A 21,400-nucleotide genomic window follows, 5' to 3' on the forward strand; every position below is an offset into this window, starting at 1 on the left:
CTTCTAGTTCTCCTAGGGGGTGGTTGATAATATTCATTTATCCTAAGACTTTCTTCCCCAAAAGATTCATGATTGTGAGAACTAGATGCATGTGAATATATTTTTTTAGATTTTTGAAAGCTTTCATCCTTTTCTTTAGCCATTTTCAACTCTTTGATTTGTGCTCTATGTTCCAATTGTCTATATGAGAGTGATTGAAAGTCCTTGGCTAATTGTTTTAAAAGAGTTTTAATGGACTTTATATCACTTTCACTAGATTTAGAAGAGCGAGTTTACATGACTAAAGCTTTGTGTTAAAAGTATTTTACCTCAAGAAAGAAAAGGAAAGTAATGAAGGTAGCTTTCCAGGAAAGAGAGGTGGATCACTAGGATCTCTTAAGTACCAAGTCTTTCCTTGCCAAAACATATCCCTCAAGACTTCACACAATTCTTTTTCTAAGTAATTTACTTAGATCACAATTAGGTATGAAAAGTCAATTTGAATGCAAAGGAAAATAATGCAAAGCAATTAAACAATGCAAAACAAGTTTAACAATACAAAACAAGTAATTAAAGCAAAGCAATTAACTAAGCACAAATTAAAGATTGCTAACTACAAAGCTTTAAACTAGACGAATCCTAAGGTGAGGCTTCTAGACACTTGGAGTCATTGAAGACACACTCACCATGTACACGTGATTAATCCACTAATTAATGAAGGTTGAATTGTAATTACAACTCAAAGAAATACAAAGAAATTGAATTACACAAAATAAAATTCAGATTTCCTAATCTATGCACTCCTTGGCTTGTGATTGATCTTCCTTGTTGTGTTCTACAAAGTGTATGTATTTGTATTTGTATTTGTATTTGCTGAAGCTTCTTGCCTTAACCTCCTATGGTTAGCCAATTAAAATCTTCAAAACAGTACCTACTAAGTAGGGATAGACTCACCACAAGGTTAATTCCACTTAACAAGCACCAATTTGAATTTTGTTCTCCAATCAATTTAGAGGTCAAGAAATGAAAGCAAGAAACAATTCAAATTTAAAAAATAGGACAACAACAAATGGATTTGATTTATAGGACACAACTAGAAGGAGTATTGAATAATATTGGACAAGCAATAAAAAAAATAGGCACTCAACAAAAGGTAGCACACAAATGGAACCTAGAGAATGGCACTAGAATTGATTAGAAAAACCAAAACAGCACTACTGGAAATTTGAGGTCGAAAAAGCGTGACTTATAAAATTTATGTTGAGTTGGCTATTTGAAATTTGATTCTAAAATTTGAACCACAAACAATTCAAGGTCTTAGCAAACTTTTGGATCTGGAATCACACCAAAACTATGCACCAAATAATTGTGATAAATTTTTCAAAATTCTTATCCAACTACAGTATCTTTTGGCATAAGGATGCACACTTTATTTGTTTTATTTATCATTTTTCTCTATTTTGTCTTTTGATCTGATTCTTTTTTCTTGATTTTCTAATACATCAAACTGTATAGATCCACATTTTCATAATTTTTATTCAACGTATTTGAAATTCATAACAAAAAACAGCCAGCACAGAATTTTAAAAACAAAGTAATCCTAATTCCAGAATTTAAAAACAGAATGAAGAACTTCAAAAACACAATGGAGTGAATGTATATGAATTTGTATGGATCTAACATACAAATATGAGCTCAAACTAAAAAGAAAAATGCACCAAAGGATAAACAAACACAGAATTATAAATCTGGACTCAAATCAAATCAAGAAACCAAAATTATCAACAAAATGAGCACTACATGGTTTTGATGACAAATTAGGAGAAACATGACTTAAACAAAACACAATTGGATTCAGAAATTAAAATGACTCAAATGAACACAATATGAACCAATTAAAATTGCAATAAAGACTCAAATAAACCAAAAACAGAACAGCAACACAAACTACATGGAATCCTACACAAAATTGCACAAGGATTGCTCAAGAACAATTGAACAAGATGCACCGATTGGAATTTCCAAACAGCACACCAATTGAAAACGAAAATTAGAAAATAGAAAAACAATATGGAGGTGATGAACAACAAGAAATCCAGAATCAAACACAAAAATTAAAATGAAAAGAAGAAGGCACAATTAGCTCTTGAAGAACCATAACTCATGATACCAAATGATGGATTTGTGTCTTCTTCTTTGCGGTTTTTGAGTGAATTTGCGGAAGCTCCATGGATTGATGGTGGGACAAGGATCTCACATAGAGAGTTGGACTCCTTGAAGGTGCATGCTAAGTATGAAGAGTGAGTGGTGAGGCCATCTCACTTGGAAGGTGACGGTTGGAAGATTAAGAGCCTATTCCTAAGAGGTTTTAGGCAAAGCGTGAGAATGGCACAAAATTGGCAGTATTTTTCACTAATGAATTAATCTTCAATTTACATGACCCAAGCTCCTATATATATAGCAAGAGTGGGATGAATATGAAAAGAGAATTGGAGGGAAATTCAAATGTTGGCACATGGGAAGGTGGCTCCTAAATTCAGCACATGTGAGGTAGGTTCTAGAATTCTTCCATGTGCTAGGAGTTCTAGAACCTTACTCTCCACTTAGGCTAAATGTGGGCTGGACCTAAGTTTAATTAGGAGTAGGAAACTCTAATTAAACTTAGGTTAGCATTTTAGGTACCACTTTGCATGTTTCAACAAAAATACAAAAGAATTAAACTATGATATTTTTGACAAAAATGTAAAAACTATTCTACACTAGAGTTTATGACATGTAGAATGCGTCCTCTTGTCCTTCTTTGACCATAACTCTAGTGGTTGCCTCAATTTGACATTTTGGTGGCCTTTCAATGGATTGGTGTTGGGGCCTCTTCCATCAACAAGAGTGGTAGATAAACTTGGATTGTCTACTATTTCTCATGCTAAGCCCTATAAGCTTCAATGGTTAAGTGAAGAAGGGGAGATCATAGTAAATAAGCAAGTCCTCATAGCCTTTTCTATTGGAAAATACAAGGATGAGGTCTTGTGTGATGTTGTTGTTGAACAAGATGCTTTGATGTCTCCAAATCCTTGTGGAAAGCTTAAAGACCTTGCTGTTGTTGTGTGTTTGTGTGTGTCTAGTTGTTTGAAACTTTTTAATTCACTCCTTAAGTTGATCCAAGCTAAATTGAATCTTTAACATTTTGAAAAGATGGATTTTCTAAAAGGAAGTGAAATTTCAACAGGTTGAAATTTCGTTTTAACAGGTTGTTTGACACTTAGTGAAACACTCGTCCTTCACAGTTGGGCTCCCCATCCCGGTGTTTCCTCACGTCCTCACTGGAGTTGAGGGTGGAGGTCTCAACGAGGAGTTCAGCGGAGGCCCAGGGTAGAAGGCTTTGTAGTCTACGTTGGGAGGAGGATTGAAGGTGGTTTTTGTTCGAGCCATCTCGAAGAAAGCTAAAAAAGCAAGAAAAGAAAGGAAGAAAAAGAAGGTTAAGAAAAACCCCACACTCAAAGAAGAAACCCAGAAAAATTGAGGAACAGAGGGAGAAACAGAGAAAACCTAAAATGCAGGAATTTAAACAGTCCCAGGCAGTTATCAAGCAGCGAAATCAAGTAATAAGGGCGATCAACGGATAAAAATCATACCTTTGATTGATGAGAGTTGAAAGTTCTGGTTTTTTGGAGAAAGAGAGTTGGGAGCTTTCGAAGAAGAAGATGAAACGATCGAAGCGCGCGTTTTTGAATGCGCAACGTAAACAAAGAAGCGCAAGTGGTGTTAAGTCCTGACCGTTGATCAAGACACGTGTGCGCAGATTAAAGCAGGCACAGAGAAGTGTCACTTCAGTGCACTGTTCACGTCCCGTCACACAAATCCACGCAGGTCGCCAGAGGCGAGGACTTAGTCTCTTCGCTGAACAAGTTACAGCTCGAGACTGGGGGATGCTAGTAGACGTGGGGCCACGTAAGCTGGGTCCCACGAGCGACGTGGGCCAATGTGTTGCAGACAGCATGCCCGGGATACCGAGGAGTGGTCAAGCGTCGGTCACGTAAGAATGCCTCGCAAACCGTACGCCCAGAGGGTCGAGGAGTGGTCAGGCATCGAACATCAGGATGTGTTGACATGTCCTCGTACATCGGCGAGTCAAACAGGAGAGCTGGGCCACGAGAGGTGGATCCCAGACCATGCACCAATTATCAGTAGGGAGAAGCCTAGGTCACAAGAGGTCCATGCGTGTAGTGTGAATGACCCGTTCAAGCGTAACACAAGCAAAGAGCCCCTGGAAGAGCTAAGGCCTTTTAGGGTTACGTTCCAGGGGTAAGCTGCATGAATGGCATGGGAACAGCTAGGGCACTCCCAAGACGGGTGGCCCTAGATATTAGATGCATAAGTTGGTACCCAGGTGGTCATCCCGTCAGAGGTTGCACTTAGTAAGGGAGTCTTACGCGCTAGATTGCCCTAAGAGTGGGTGATAGCGGTGCTAAGGCACACCCTCAGTAACCCTAATTGCGGTTAGCGGAAACAGCAGAAACCCTAGTGTATATAAAGGGTAGTATCAAACCTAATAAGGTACGCAAGTTTTACGCAACATTGAGGCGAATACACACACGTTTTACACAGAAAGCTTTTTACAGCTTAGTTTTGGTTTTCCTAGCCCAGTACTGACTTGAGCGCCAGAGTGTAAACGACCTCTAGGGCGCCCTTTGTTAACTCAGTAGATTGAAGCATTGTCCAAACATATGTCGAAACTGCTTTAACAAGTACAAGTCATGTAGACTTCTAAGAGCCAAAATCAATCTGATATGTGATTTATGTGGAGCCAAAACAATCCATCTGTAGAGGAAGTCCACTACATGGGTAATCAAGGAAGGCAAGGTGGTTTCTCTAATAATTATCAGAATAATTGATAGGTGCCTTCATCCGGTTTGCATCTTTGCTTGAATTTTTGGAGGAACTGGGCATAAGCTAATGGAGGTAATGGATTAAGGAGAGCTCCAATGAAGCTATGGTTTCCTTGTAGGTGCATGAAGAGTAGGGAGAGTGATTGGTTGGGCCATATCACTTGAAGAGATGAAGAAGAATACCAAAGGTTTCTATCATAGAGAGGTTTAGACAAGAGAATGATTAGGCTAGCAATTTGTCAACTTAACACTCATAAAATTGATCTTATAAAACTTGAGCCAAACACCCCATTATATAGTAGATAGGGTTGGCCATTGCTTACAATAAAAGAGAGGGAAATTCAAACTAATTAGTGTTTGAATTAGGCGCCTAAATTAGAGTCACATGGCAAGCATGATCAAGTGTGCTCCATGTGACCTAATTAGGTCTAAAGGACTGACCTAGGGTAAATGTGAGTTGCAACGAAGCCCTAATTATACCCTAGGTAGGTTTCAAATGCCTAACACTAATTCACTTAAGAAAAATTACAAGTAAAATTCATACTTTAGTTTTAAGCAAAATTTAAATTCTACTCTAGAAAATTTTACACTAGGTTATGGCATTTTTTAACATATATAAAATTCTACACTAGGTTATGGCATTTTACCCAATCCTCTTGTATCCTCCTTGCCATAGCTCTAGTGACTGGTCCTGAGTTTGGGCCTCTGCCATCATCCCCTCAAATTGTTGAATCAAGTGTGTTCAAGCTTTGAAGAATCCAAATCCTTTGAGTTTGATGGAAGGCTGGATGTGCTTGCTGTTGCTGAGGTGCTTTAGAATAGGATCTGGGGTAGATTATATTTGTAATCCACTCTTTGTTGAATCTAAAGCTTAAGTGTTTTCAAATCTTTTAAGATTAAAGTGTTTTTCAAACTAAGTGAAAAACAACCTGTTGTTTTGTCGAAACAACCGATTGTTTTATACTTAGGTGTTTTTGAAAAAGTTTGAAAACTGTTTTGGATGGTTGACTTGCTGTCAAACCCAAACAACCGATTGATTCGATACTTCAACCGGTTGTTTGTTTGGAATCCAAACTGAAAAACAGTTTTGTTTGTTAGAAGAGCTTTAATTGATTTCATAACTGAATACGCTCATGCTTTAAATGCTTTGACCAACATTTGAATATAATAAATAGTTTGGTAATGTTTTACAAAAACAAGAAGACAGAAAAACAAATTTGAGTTTTAAAAGAGTTTTTGAAGCAAATTGAGTTTGAACTTGAGCTTTGGTTATTCAAGAAAGAAGTGGAATAGGATTACTATGTATTGATTTCAGTTCATTCTGTAACAGTGTAATTCGTTCTGAGAATTGTGTACATTCTGGTGTTGTAAAACCAAGAAAGGTTGTGTGCTCTTGAGGTTGTCAAGATCAACATTCTTGGTGGTGTATGTGCTGAGCCAAAGGAAGTGTGTGTCTTGAGGGGATCAAGGTCACTTCTTTGGTGGTGTGTGTATGTAATTTGGATTTGATTACCTAGTGGTTTCTGGGAAACTGGATGTAGCTCTTGGGTTAAGAGTGAACCAGTATAAATTGTTTGTGCAATTCTCTCTTCCTTAAACTCTTTAATTTCAGTTGTTGTTTTATTACTGGTATAAACAACCGATTGTTTCTACGAAACAACCGATTGTTTTTCTGTTGCTTTTCTGTTTTGAGCTTTATTCTTGGCAAACTGAATTTCTAAATCTGGTTTCTTGCAGAGAATTTCATTCTATCCTAAAAAGTTTGTGAAAACCCTCTTTAAAGCATTCACCCCCCTCTAGTTTAAAGCCATACATTCAAACAATTAGCATCAAGAGCTTGGTACTTGAAAAATACTCAAGTTTGATCCTAAAACTTTTTTCAATGGCTGGAAAACTATCTTTTGAGGAAGGTGCTTCAATCAACAAGCCACCTTTATTTTGTGGATTGAATTACAAGTATTGGGAGGCTAGAATGAAAATCTTTATTGAATCCATAGATCAAGGAATTTGGGATTCAAAAAAAAATGGCCCTTTCATTCCAAAGCTTTAAAAGAACGGATCTATTTTTAAAAAACCTTGGTCCCAATGGACCAATGAAGAATGTAAGATGGCCAAGCTTAATTGTGTTGCCCAAAATATAATAGCTTATGCACTGCATTCTAATGAATTTTTCAGGATATCAGAATGCAAATCTGCCAAAGAAATGTGGGACACTCTCAAAGCTACTCATGGAAACATCAATGAATCAAAGGAAGTAAAGACAAGAAGTCAAGCACGAAGGAAAAGGAGGCAAGAACGAAAAAGCCTCAACCTCTACTTCATGGCCAAAAAGGAAGATGATTCAAGCAGTGCAAGTTCCTCTAATTCTTCAAATGCTGAAAATTACAGTCAATTGCTTCAAGCTTTTCAAGAAACACATGAAGAAGCTAACCGATTGGCCCTCTTGAACAACCGGTTAAAGGGAATGAACAACTGGCTTGAAAACAGAGTCAAAACACTGGAAGAAGAATTGGAAAATTCAAAAACAGATTTTGAAAACCTTGAAATCGTTTACAAAAACTCTTCTTGCAAGTGTGATACTCTTATTTGTGAAAATTTTGAAAATCTTGAGAAGAAAGTTCATTATCTTGTTAAAACTGTGGATAAGCTTTCAAAAGGTCAATCCAACTTTGAGAATGTCTTGGCATCTCAAAATTGTGTTTTTGGAAAAGTAGGATTAGGTTTTAATCCACAGAACAAGCAAGATAAATTTTCAAAGTCATTTTCGAAACTGCCAGAAAAATAACTGATTGATGTGTCGAAACAACCGGTTGTTACATGTTTCTATTGCATGAATAGAGGTCATTCTGTCAGATTCTGTAAAATAAGAAAATATGCAGTTCCTAAAGGTTTTATGAAGTGGATTCCCAAATGTTGTAAAGCTTCAAATTATGAATGTAAACCAAATGGACCCACATTCATAAGGGGGCCAAATCTTTGTACTTGAAAATATACTTTGTAGGAAACCTTGAAGGAGAGCATGCAACAATGGTATCTGGACAGTGGGTGCTCAAAGCACATGACCGGGGATAAATCAAAGTTTCTAAGCATCTCCTTTAAGCAAGAAGGGCATGTAACCTATGGAGACAACAACAAGGGAAGGATTCTTGGAAGAGGATCCATAGGACACAAAGATATCTTGATCATCCATGATGTTCTTTATGTAGAAGGATTAAAGCACAATCTGCTAAGCATTAGTCAATTGTGTGACAAAGGATATCAAGTTATCTTCAAAACAAACTCCTGCGAAATTTGTCTTCCCAACACAAAAGAGGTAATGCTGATTGGTAAGAGAATCAATAATGTTTATCTCTTGGATATCTCTTCTCCTTGTTCAATTGGTTGCCTTCTTTCTAAGCATGTTGAGTCTTGGCTATGTGATGCGAACATCCAAGCCCAAGGGCGGCTAATCTTTTTGGAGGCCAACAGTTTAAAAAGACTAAGCTGATTACACGCACAACAAGATTGGAATATTAAAATAAAATAACATTATTATTTTATTTGGAGTTAGGATTTGAACTCAAGACCAAGTACAGAGTATCAACCTCTAGCTAAATGATCATTCTTGAAATATAAGGATTGTAGTATCGTCTTTTTTTCTTACAAACAAGAAAAGACCTCTAGCTAAATTTGTAATTTATACACTATTGGAACTCAGAATAGAAAATGAATATTTTGACAATTTTAGAGAGTGTTTCTCTGCTAGAGTTTTTTCCTACATCTTGCGATCTTATCAAACTTTGTTTGCGGCGCCTTCTTTTATTCAGGTTTCTATTGTTACTGTTTTGAATTTATTCTGTTCTGTAACCCTAAATTCCCAATTTTATTGTCATTTCTATTTGGATTCATATTAATTGGTATTCAGAGCAAATGTTTGAGTCATAATATAATTATGCATCCTGTATTTTATTTTTTTTCCTCATTACTGTTCACGGTACTGTTCACGTTACTGTTCATTTTTTTTTAAAAGAAGAAACAGAAAAAAAAGAAATAAAAAAAAGAAAAAAAAGGAAGAAGAGGAAAACAGAAATAGAAAAAAAAAGAACAAGAGGAAAACAGAAAAAAAAACAACTCTTATTCAGTGCATACTTGGTGTTTGTTAAAAGTTCTAAAAGTGACCTGTCTACATATTTTATTTTCTCTATATATTGTTTTGCTTGCTGGTTTTTAATTGTCTTGCTTGTTTGTTGATAGTGAAATTGTTCTTCACTATTTTGTTCTTTACTATTATTTTTAATTGATTCTGATTGCTACTTTTGAAAGTGATTCTGGATTATTGATTGCTTGATTCTTGTAAGAACCTTAAGTAGAGAAAGAGTGGTAAAAGGCAGTGTGATCATTAGAAATATAAAGCCTTATTGTGTGGAACACGAGTGTTGAGTGTAAACACGTGAGAAAGTGGTGTGAGGCCCAAGCTTATTGTTATTTGTAATCTGTTTACTTGAGCATGGCAGGGGAATCGTCAGATAGTGGACTTTCTCAACTACAGATGCAAGTCTTAACACAACACTTGGAAAGGATAATGAAACAACAAAGTGATGGACTCCATGAGAGGTTGGATCAAATGGAGCAAGCACAATAAGTAAATCCAGAAAATAGAGGGGGAGATAGGAGGAGGAGGAGAGAAAATGAGGGATAACAAAGAACTCTGAGAATTGGTGGAATAAAATTAAATATTCCAACATTCAATGGGAAAAGTGATCTTGATGCTTACTTGGAGTGGGAAATTAAAGTAGAGCATGTGTTTGCTTGTAATGAGTATAATGATGAGCAAAAGATGAAGTAGGCAGCAGCTGAATTTTCACATTATACCTTAACATGGTGGAATAAATACCAAAGGGAGAGAATTAGATATGAGGAACCCATGGTGAAGACTTGGACAGAAATGAAAAGGATTATGAGGAAGAGATATATTCTAGCAAGCTACAATAGGGATTTGCAACTCAAACTTCAAAGAATGACTCAAGGGAATAGAAGTGTGGAGGAGTATTTTAAAGAGACGGAGGTGATGATGATTAGAGCTGGAAAGAATGAAGAAAACGAAGCAATCATGGCAAGATTTTTGAATGGACTGAATCATGATATTAGGGATGTTGTGGAGCTGCAAGAGTATGTTGACATGAAAGAGTTGTTGCACAAGGCTAAACAAGTAGAACAACAACTCAAGAGGAAGGGAATCATGAGGAGTTCTAACAATAATAAAAATTTCAATTGGAAGGATAAGGTGATGAAGGATAAAGGAGTTCCCTCAAGTTCAGTCACATCTTCAAGTTGGAAGTCACCTCATAGATATAGTAATTCACCACCTAAAAGGAAAACAAGTGAGGTAAAATGTTTCAAATGCTTGGGAAGAGGACATTATGCTTCAGAATGTCCAACAAAAAAGAATATGATCAGTTTATCAAAGACACAAATAGTCAGTGAACCTTTAAGTGAAGAAGAGAAAGAAGAGGTAGAGGTGGAGTTGGATACATTGGAGGGTGATTTGTTGATGATTCGAAGGCTTTTAGGAAGCAAAATGCAAGCTTTGGACCAAACCCAAAGGGAAAATATTTTCCCTACTAGATGTTCCATTCAAGGGAAAATATGTTCACTCATAGTTGATGGAGGAAGTTGCACCAATGTAGCTAGCTCAAGACTAGTTACCAAATTGAATTTGGAGACAAAACCGCACCCAAGGCCATACAAGCTTCAATGGCTTAGTGAAGATGGAGAGATGACAGTGAGTAAGCAAGTGGAGGTGCACCTATCCATTGGACAATATAATGACAATGTCTTGTGTGATGTGGTTCCAATGGAGGCAACTCACATTTTGTTAGGGAGGTCGTGGCAGTTTGACACCAAGGCTATTCATGATGGTTTCACCAATAAAATCTCTTTCATGCAGAATAATAAGAAGATCATTCTCAAACCCTTATCTCCTAGAGAGGTGTGTGAGGATCAAATCAAATTGAGAGAAAAGAGAGTCCAAGAGAAAAGAGAGATGAGTGAAACACCTAAACAGAGCAAGAGTGAAACACTTAAAAGAGAGAAACACATGAGAGAAAAATGAGTGGATTACTAGAAGTGAATGAAGTGAAGCAGTTGCTACTTTCTGGCAAACCTCTTTATTTACCTTATTGCAAAAACAACACTTTGGTTGCTAACCATTCTAACCAAATTAATTTGCTTCCTAGTGTTGATTCTGTTTTGCAGGAAATCCAAACTCAAGTTGAAGAATGGATGAACAAAGGATTAGTGCAAGAGACCATGAGCCCATGTGCTGTTCCAGTAATTTTGGTGCCTAAAAATGATGGTTATTGGAGGATGTGCACAGATTGCAGAGCACTCAATGACATTACCATTAAGTATAAACACCATATTCCCAGGTTAGATGATTTAATGGATGAATTGTATGGTGGTTGTATATTTTCAAAAATTGACTTAAGAAGTGGTTACCATCAAATTAGGATTAGGAATGAGAATGAATGGAAAACTGTCTTTACAACAAAATATGGATTGTATGACTGGCGTGTGTTGCTATTTGGGCTAACAAATGCCTCAAGCATTTTTATGAGATTAATAAACTATGTTTTGAGAGAATTTTTGGGCGAATTTGTTGTGGTGTATTTTGATGACATCTTGATCTATAGCACTAGTTTGGAATTACATGAGGAACATTTGTGTGCTGTTTTAAATGTTCTTAGAACAGAAAATTTGTATGCTAATCTTGAGAAATGCACATTTTGTACTGAACAAATTGCATTCTTGTGTTTTGTGGTAAGTGCCAAAGGAGTTCATGTAGATTATGAAAAGGTGACAGCTATCCAAGAATTATGTTTACATCATGTTGAGTTTGCTTACAATATGGTTGTTGACAACACATCGAATTGTGATCCATTTGAAATTTTGTATGGATTAAATCCTTTAACTCCAATAGATTTGTTAACTATGCCTAACATTTCTGTTTTAAAGCATAAAGATACACAGGCTAAGGTTGACTATGTGAGAATGCAACATAAAAAGGTTGAAGCACAAGTTGAAGAAAAAGGTGAAGGTTATTCTAAACAAGTTAACAAAGGAAGAAAGAAAGTAATCTTTGATCCTGGAGATGGGGTCTGGGTACACATGAGGAAAGAAATGTTAACTAGACAAAGAAAATCCAAGCTCCAACCTAGACGGGATGGACCTTTTCAAGTGTTAGAAAAGATTAATGACAATGCCTACAAGATTGATCTTCTAAGTAAGTACAATATGAGTAGCACTTTTAATGTGTCTGATTTGTCTCCTTTTACTGCAGGTGATGAAGCTTTGGATTTAACTTCAAGTCTTTTTCAAGAGGGAGGGAATGATGCGGACATCCTCCAAGGTCTTTCTTAAGAGGGAGGGAATGATGCGGACATCCAAGCCCAAGGCGGCTAATCTTTTTGGAGGCCCACAGTTTAAAAAGACTAAGTTGATTACACGCACAACAAGATTGGAATATTAAAATAAAATAATATTATTATTTTATTTGGAGTTAGGATTTGAACTCAAGACCAAGTACAAAGTATCAACCTAACCACTAGGACAAATGGTCATTCTTGAAATATAAGGATTGTAGTATCGTCTTATTTTCTTACAAACAAGAAAAGACCTCTAGCTAAATTTGTAATTTATACACTGTTGGAACTCAGAATAGAAAACGAATATTTTGACAATTTTAGAGAGTGTTTCTCTGCTAGGGTTTTTCCCTGCATCTTGCTATCTTATCAAGAATCCACCAATTCTTGTGGCGATCATCCTTAGGCCTATCAAACTTTGTTTGTGGCGCCTTCCTTTATCTAGGTTTCTATTGTTACTGTTTTGAATTTATTCCGTTCCGTAACCCTAAATTCCCAATTTTATTGTCATTTCTATTTGGATTCATATTACCATGGCATAGAAGAATTGCTCACATTCACATGAATCACTTAAACAAATTAATATCTAAAGATCTTGTGATTGGGCTGCCCAAGCTCAAGTTTGAGAAGGACCATATTTGTGAAGCTTGCCTAAAGGGGAAACAAGTGAAAAACTCTTTTAAAATAAAAAAAATGTTGTTTCTTCTTTAAAACCTCTTGAGCTACTTCACATGGATCTTTTTGGACCTTCAAGAACCATGAGCCTTGGTGGCAACTACTATGCTCTTGTTATTGTGGATGATTTTTCTAGGTTCACTTGGGCTCTCTTTTTGGAATCAAAAAGTGATGCCTTCTCTGCATTCAAGAAGCTTGCTAGAAGATTGCAAAACACAGAGAACAACAACATAGGCTCAATAAGAAGTGATCATGGAGGGGAATTCCAAAATGAAAAGTTCAGCAAATTCTGTGAAAAGATGGGAATTATGCACAATTTCTCAGCTCCAAGAACTCCACAACAGAATGGTGTAGTGGAAAGGAAGAACAGATCCCTTGAAGAATTAGCTAGAACAATGCTAAGTGAATCTTCTCTTCCCAAGTATTTTTGGGTTGATGTTGTTAGCACCTCTTGTTATGTGATGAATAGAGTGCTAATAAGGCCAATCTTGAAGAGGACTCCCTATGAACTCTTCAATGAAAGGAAACCAAACATCAATCACCTCAGAGTTTTCAGTTGCAGCTATTTTATTCTAAACAATGGAAAGGAAAACCTAGGGAAATTTGATGAAAAAGATGATCATGGTATCTTCATTGGCTATTCCTTAAATATTCATGCATATAGGATCTACAACAAGAGGCTAATGACTGTAGAAGAGTCTGTTCACGTGGTTTTTGATGAAGTGGATCGCAAGAGCATTCAAATTTCAAAGAACAGTGATGAAGAGGATGAACAAAACATCGGTTTGGAGAAGTTGGACATCTGTGCAGAAAAACAACCGGTTGATTGCTCGAAACAACCGATTGAAATTATGCAGCAGAGTGAGTTGCCCAAAGAATGGAGGATTCCTAGAGATATGTCAGTGGAGAACATCATTGGGCAGATAAAGGAGGGTGTTTCTAGACGTAGCTCTATCTCAAACTTCTGCAGCCACGCTGCTTTTGTCTCTCAAATTGAACCAAATTCAATTGAGGAAGCTCTCAAGGATGAAAAGTGGGTTGAAGCTATGCATGAAGAGCTGAATCAGTTTGCAAGGAATGAGGTATGGTTTCTTATCCCTAAAACAGCTGAGATGAACATCATTGGATCGAAGTGGGTCTTCAGAAACAAACTGGATGAGGATGATATAATAACAAGGAACAAAGCAAGTCTAGTTGCCAAAGGCTACAATCAAGAGGAGGGAATTGACTATGGGAAACCTTTGCTCCTGTTGCAAGATTGGAAGCTATAAGGTTGTTGCTGGCTTTTGCATGTATGAGTGAATTTAAACTCTTTCAAATGGATTGAAAAAGTTTGAAAACTGTTTTGGATGGTTGACTTGCTGTCAAACCCAAACAACCGATTGATTCGATACTTCAACCGATTGTTTGTTTGGAATCCTAACTGAAAAACAGTTTTGTTTGTTAGAAGAGCTTTAATTGATTTCATAACTGAATACACTCCTGCTTTAAATACTTTGACAAAGATTTGAATATAATAAATAGTTTGTTAATGTTTTACAAAAGAACAAGAAGACAGAAAAACAGATTTGAGTTTTAAAAGATTTTTTGAAGCAAATTGAGTTTGAACTTGAGCTTTGGTTATTCAAGAGAGCGGTGGAATAGGATTACTCTGTATTGATTTCAGTTCATTCGGTAACAGTGTAATTCGTTATGAGAATAGTGTACATTCTGGTGTTGTAAAGCAAAGAAGGGTTGTGTGCTCTTGAGGTTGTCAAGATCAACATTCTTGGTGGTGTATGTGCTGAGCCATGCTCTTGAGGTTGTCAAGATCAACATTCTTGGTGGTGTATGTGCTGAGCCAAAGGAAGTGTGTGTCTTGAGGGGATCAAGGTCACTTCTTTGGTGGTGTGTGTATGTAATTTGGATTTGATTACCTAGTGGATTCCCCAATGGTTTCTGGGAAACTGAATGTAGCTCTTGGGTTAAGAGTGAACCAGTATAAATTGTTTGTGCAATTCTCTCTTCCTTAAACTCTTTAATTTCAGTTGTTGTTTTATTATTAGTATAAACAACCGATTGTTTCTACGAAACAACCGATTGTTTTTCTGTTGCTTTTCTGTTTTGAGCTTTGTTCTTGGCAAACTGAATTCCTAAATCTGGTTTCTTGCAGAGAATTTCATTTTATCCTAAAATGTTTGTGAAAACCCTCTTTAAAGCATTCACCCCCCTCTAGTTTAAAGTCATACATTCTAACACATATCACATGTCTTTGCCTTATCAATTGTGCTACCTACAAAAGGTATTAGATCTTTAACATTAAAGGAAACATGCGCTCCAAAATCCTCAGGCAGGTCTAGTTGATATGCATTATTATTTATTTTCTTAAGGACTTGGAAAGGACCATCTCCTCGGGGACTAAGCTTAGACTTCCTTTGGCTAGGAAATTTATCTCTTCTAAGGTAAAGCAAAACCCAATCTCCCTCTTTAAAATCATCTCTCTTTTTCCCTTATTTTTATGTTTTATATATTTCTTAGTTTGTTTCTATATTTGAGCTTTAATCCCCTAATGTTGATTTTAGGATTACACATTTTATGGGTTTCACTTTGTTTAGGATTTTTTTGAATTAGAAATTATGGTGACAAACCCAAAGAAGATTCCTATTGGACACGAACTTAACCAAGTGGTTAAGTATGTGTGAAGGTTCACTTCTAGAGGGCAAAGAGAAAAACACAATTATATGGTGTTGATGATGATGAGGTGCGGAAATAAAAACATAAAATGGAAAGAAACAAGATATAAGAACCCAAGGACATAAAAAGGAATGGAAATGACGCAAATAAGAAAGGAAAAAAATGAAGAGATGAAGAAAGCTTATGGAAAATGGAGCAAAGAATCACGCCACTTGGAATGGTGGATGGTTCCAAGATGAGTTGTGAGGAGCCGCCATTTGAGGTGCACTACACTCAAGATATGACCCAAGAACTTTAGGAGACAAAGCTCACTAATCACTCTAGCAGAATTTCTTTTCTATTCAATTTCAATTGTAAAAATACATGAGGCAATGCACCCTTTATATAGGAGAGAGTGACTTGGGGAGCAAGAGTGAGAGGGGTAGGGGTGCCATTTGTGAGAAACCTTATAGAAGGTAGGTCAAAGAATCCTTAAACCTAGGTGCACATGTCAAGAAAGGTAGGCTTGGCACAAAACCAATTTACTAAGCACACCCTACTGAAATTACTAAGCCCATCCTACTTTAACTTATTCTTCTATTTGGACCCCCAAGGTGAAACCAATTTATTTACAAAAATTTTGTCTTGTAAGAAGACCAGAAGAAAGAAAATTTGATGCTCTAGTTTATGCCCAGTTCTTCTTCTACTGAGGTCCTTCAGATATTTGGTGGGGTCTTGTCTTGTATGCTGAGATGAGTAATCAAAGTGTGAAGTGTCTCTTGTGTCCTTGGTCATCTGCTTGGCTAATTGGGTTATATCACCTAAAATCATTCCAATACGTCTCTCTCTCTAGGGTGATCCACCAATATATTGCATTTGATTGAAAACATAAGGTGGCTAGGGGTACCTTCCTTTCTCACTCACTCTATGGCAAACAAAAAGTTGCTCTACTTTCATTTCCCAATCTAGGTATACTTCAACATTATCCTTACCATATAAACAAGGTAGGTCAACCCTGGTTTCTATTGTTTAGCTTTCTCTCCTAGTTCTTCTAAGTGTAGGTTGATAGTAATAATAAATTCTAAGGCTCTCTTCCTTAGAACGAGAGTCACTTGAACTACAACTAGATGCATGAGATTTTTTAATTTTTTTATGTACATCTTTTTCTCTAACAAGTTTCAACTCTTCCTCTAAGATTGCTTAGATGGGAATCTTTTTCTTTCTTTTCTTCCATAACTTGATTTTCATATTGTAATTGTCTTAGTGTAAGTCATGGGATGTCTCTATCCATTTGTTTCAAAAGAGATTTAGTATAGCTCAAATCACTTTCACTAAGATTGGAAGTATGTTTAGACATGTTAAAGTTTGTGTTAAAAGTAATTTCCAAAGAGAAAAATAGGCTTATTGAAGTTGGTAATTTCCAAGAAAAAGTAGGTGGATCACTAGGATCTCTTAAGTACTAAGTCTTTTCTTGCCAGAGATTATCCCACAACACTTCACAAACCTTTTTGATGGATTTCCTATGAGCTCTTCTTGGATGTTGTTGATGAAGGTGCGGAAGCTTAATGGAAGAGATGGACAAGGTCCTCCTAAGAGGTGTGGTGACCTTGAAGGTGCATGAAGAGTGTGGAAATAGGGAGGTTCGGCCAGCCCCTTTGAAGGTGGTGAAATGAAGATTAAAACCTAAAAGCTAGGCAAGGAGTAATGTATGGCACTAAATTGGCAGCATAACAATACTCTATTCAATCTTTAAAATACAAGGTGTAGGCTCCTCCTTTTATAGGCTAAGGAGGACCATAATGCAACCCTAATGCTAATCAAAATGAAATGCAAATTACACCACATGGAGCACATGGAGCACATGGTCGGCCATGTGAGGAAACATTCAAGAACGGGAACAAAATCTAGGGTAAATCACATGGGAACAAGTTTATGCTATTTACACTACACTTAATACTAAGCTACCCTTAATGGGCCTTCATGTAGCATATACATGTTGCTTTCTCTCCCATCCGTGGCTTGGCCCAAGGCTCCCATCCGTAGCTTGGTCATGGACCTAGTAAGAGGTCCTAGACGCTCTCCTCCTCCTTCTAGACGCTCCCCCTCTAGACGCTCTTCTCCTTGTGCTAGACGCTCCCCACTTGGCTCTAGACGCTCTAAATTTGGCTCTTGTCTTTCATGGGGTGTTGAGCTTGGCCCTCTTCCATCATCCCTCCCCCTTGGAAAGGATTTGTCATTGGTACCTACAAATGGAGATAGATCAATTACATTAAAAGTATCATGTACTCCATATTCAAGAGGTAGGTCCAATTTGTATGCATTGTTGTTGACTCTCTTGAGGACTTGAAAGGGTCCATCACCTCGGGGACTTAGTTTGGACTTCCTTTGAGTTGGAAATCGGTCTTTTCAAAGGTGAAGCCAAACTAAGTCTCCTTCCTCAAAAATTATTTCTTTCTTCCCTTTATTGTTGTATTTTGTATACTTTTCATTTTGTTGTTGTATTTGGATTTTAATCTTCTCATGCATTTTCTTCACAAAATCGGCTTTGATTACTCCTTCCTTATGCACAAATTCTTGTGGATTAGGAAGAGGTAACAAATCCATAGGTGTGAGAGGATTAAATCCACATAGCACTTCAAAAGGAGAAGCATTAGTAGTCTTGTGGACTACTCTATTGTAAGCAAACTCAATGTGGGCAAGATACTCATCCCAAGATTTATGGTTTCCCTTCATGATAGCCCTAAGCATATTCCTAAGAGATCTATTGACTACTTCGGTTTGGCCATCCGTTTAAGGATGACAAGAAGTTCAAAATTGTAGTCGTGTTCCAAGTTTGCCCCAAAGAGTTTTCCAAAAGTGTCTTATGAACTTGGGATCTCTATCGGATCCTATACTTCGAGGTAGACCATGGAGTCTCACCACTTCTCTAAAGAAGAGTCTAGAAATATTTTGACCATCATCTACCTTGTGGCAAGGAATAAAATGGGACATTTTGCTAAAACGGTCCACTACCACAATGATAGAGTCATGGCCTCTTGCTGTCCTAGGGAGTCCTAAAATGAAGTCCATGCTAATGTCTTCCCAAGGAGCATTTGCAATCAGCAAGGGGGTGTAGAGTTCATGAGGCATTGTTCTAGACTTTGCTTTTAAACATGATATGCATCTAGAGCAATGTCTTTGGACATCTTTCCTCATGTGTGGCCAATAAAATTTTTCTTTCGAAAGATCTAGAGTTTTATCAACTCCAAAATGGCCCATGAGTCCCCCTTCATGTGATTCCTTGACAAGGAGCTTCCTATGTGTGCCTTGGGGAATGCAAAGTTTTCCTTCTGTAAAAAGATATCCCTCGGCCACATAGTAACCTCCTTGTGCCCTACGTTGACATTGGGCATAGATGGATGAAAATTCTTGATCCTCTTGATAAAGCTCTCTTATGTGATCAAATCCAAGAATTTGGGCACCTAATTTTGAAAAGAGTACATGCCGCATTGAAAGAGCATCGGCCACTATGTTGGTGCTTCCTTTCTTGTATTTGATTACATAAGGAAATTGTTCAAGAAACTCCATCCATTTAGCATGTCTCTTGTGGAGCTTACGTTGGCCCTTTAAATACTTTAAAGACTCGTGATCACTATGGATTACAAATTCTTTGGACACAAGGTAGTGTTCCCAAGTATTTAGGGCTCGCACAAGAGCATAAATCTTTTTTGTCATAGGTAGGATAGTTGAGGGTGGCACCATGGAGTTTTTCACTAAAATATGCAATAGGGTGTCCACCTTGCAACAAAACCGCACATATGCCTACTCCCGATGCATCACATTCTATCTCAAAAGTTTTGGAAAAATTTGGGAGAGCTAGAATTGGTGCATTAGTGAGTTGAGCCTTTAGCCTTTGGAAGGCTTGCTCATGCTATCACTCCAACAAAATGCAACATCTTTTTTAACAAGTTCATTTAAAGGGGAAGCTAAGCTTGAAAAATTAGGCATAAACCTTCTATAAAAACTAGCTAACCCATGGAAACTTCTTACATCACTTACATTTTGCGGAGTGGGCCACTCTTGGATGGCTTTGATCTTCTCGGGGTCAACATGCACCCCCCTTTTGTTAACTATGAAACCTAGGAAAACTACACTATCTACACAAAAGGTGCACTTATCCCTATTGGCAAATAAACTATTGTTCCTAAGCACTAGAAGAACTTCCCTAAGGTGACTTAGATGGTTTCTAGGATTTTGCTATACACTAAGATATCATCAAAGTAAACTACTACGTATTTACCTATACAATCCCTCAAGGTATGATTCATGAGCCTCATGAATGTACTAGGGGCACTAGTGAGCCCAAATGGCATCACCAACCACTCATATAATCCAAACTTGGTCTTAAAAGCGGTTTTCCACTCATCACCCTCTTTGAGTCGAATTTGGTGATACCCACTTTTAAGGTCAATTTTAGAAAATATGGTTGACCCATGTAACTCATCAAGCATGTCATCAAGCCTTGGGATTGGATGCCTATACTTGATGGTGATGTTGTTGATTGCTCTACAATCACAACACATACACCATTTTCCATCTTTTTTTGGCACCAACAAAACAGGTACAGCCCAAGGGCTTAGGCTCTTTTGAACCCAACCCTTCTCCAACAAGTCTTGAACTTGTGACTCTATCTCCTTGGTTTCCTCGGGGTTAGTTCTATAAGCGGGCCTATTTGGTAGGCTTGCCCCCAGAATGAAGTCAATTTGATGTTCTATACCTCTAATGGGAGGGAGTCCAATGGGTCCCTCATTAGAGAATATATCTTCAAATTCACTTAAAAGTTTTTCCACTTGAGGAGGTAGACTCATGAGTTCATTACTTGTGGCAGTGCATGCAAGTGTTCCTTTACAAAAGATTAGGCTTGGTTGTTCAACAAGAAGCAAATTTTTTCAAGATGTTTTCAAAAGGCTTTTCTTGTTGAGCAACCTTGTGGGAAGGAACACTCTTCTCCCACGCCTTTCTATCCCTAAGGATTTTCTCTTTCTCTAGCACTCTTTTTTTTTTCCTCATCCCTCTTATGTTTCATTTGTATTTGGTCTTTCACCACTTGAGAGTGTGGTAAAGGACTAAGTACAAACTTCCTATGCTTATGGGTGAAGGAAATCTCGTTAGTGAGACCATCATGCAAGGTTTTCTTGTCAAATTGCCATGGTCTCCCTAATAAGATGTGGCAAGCTTCCATAGGTACTACATCACATAAAACTTTGTCTTTGTAGTTCCCTATGGAAAACTTGATTTCCACTTGCTTATCTACATTTAGTTCCCCATTTTCATTAATCCATTGTAATTTGTAAGGTTTTGGGTGAGGAACTACTTGTAGATTAAGCTTATCAACCATTCTAGCACTACAACAATTGCAACTAGATCCACTATCCACAATGAGGGAACATATATTTTCTAAAACATTACATCTTGTATGAAAGATGTTCTCCCTTTGTGTTTCCATGGATGTGTTAGGTTGATTATTGAGGGTTCTCCTAATAATTAGCAATTTTCCCTCTAATGGAGCTACCCTTTCATCCTCTCCCCTTTCCTCTCTCTTACTTGACTCATCCTCACCACTAGTGTATTCGTCTACACCTTTTAGAAACAAAGTCCTTTGGTTTGGGCATTGTGCTTGCACATGCCCTCTTCCATAGCACTTAAAACACTTAACGTCCCTAGTTCGAATGGGTGGGGTAGAGGTATCTTTTGCTAAGGGCTTGGTAGTTTCTTTTGGTTTTTCTCTAGATGTACTACCCTCCCTCGTATAGTCTTTCTTGGGATAAA

At 37.3% G+C, this 21,400-nt stretch overlaps 1 protein-coding gene across 1 annotated transcript; it reads left to right on the forward strand.

The window, feature by feature from the left end:
• Positions 1–9,768: 9,768 nt before the first annotated feature.
• LOC137834262 (uncharacterized) lies at positions 9,769–10,956 on the forward strand. Its single transcript, XM_068642324.1, has one exon. The coding sequence runs from the start codon at positions 9,769–9,771 to the stop codon at positions 10,954–10,956; it is 1,188 nt and encodes a 395-aa protein (XP_068498425.1).
• Positions 10,957–21,400: the final 10,444 nt, after the last annotated feature.

This window comes from Phaseolus vulgaris, chromosome 5 (assembly GCF_000499845.2).
Source record: "Phaseolus vulgaris cultivar G19833 chromosome 5, P. vulgaris v2.0, whole genome shotgun sequence".
Taxonomy (NCBI): domain Eukaryota; kingdom Viridiplantae; phylum Streptophyta; class Magnoliopsida; order Fabales; family Fabaceae; genus Phaseolus; species Phaseolus vulgaris.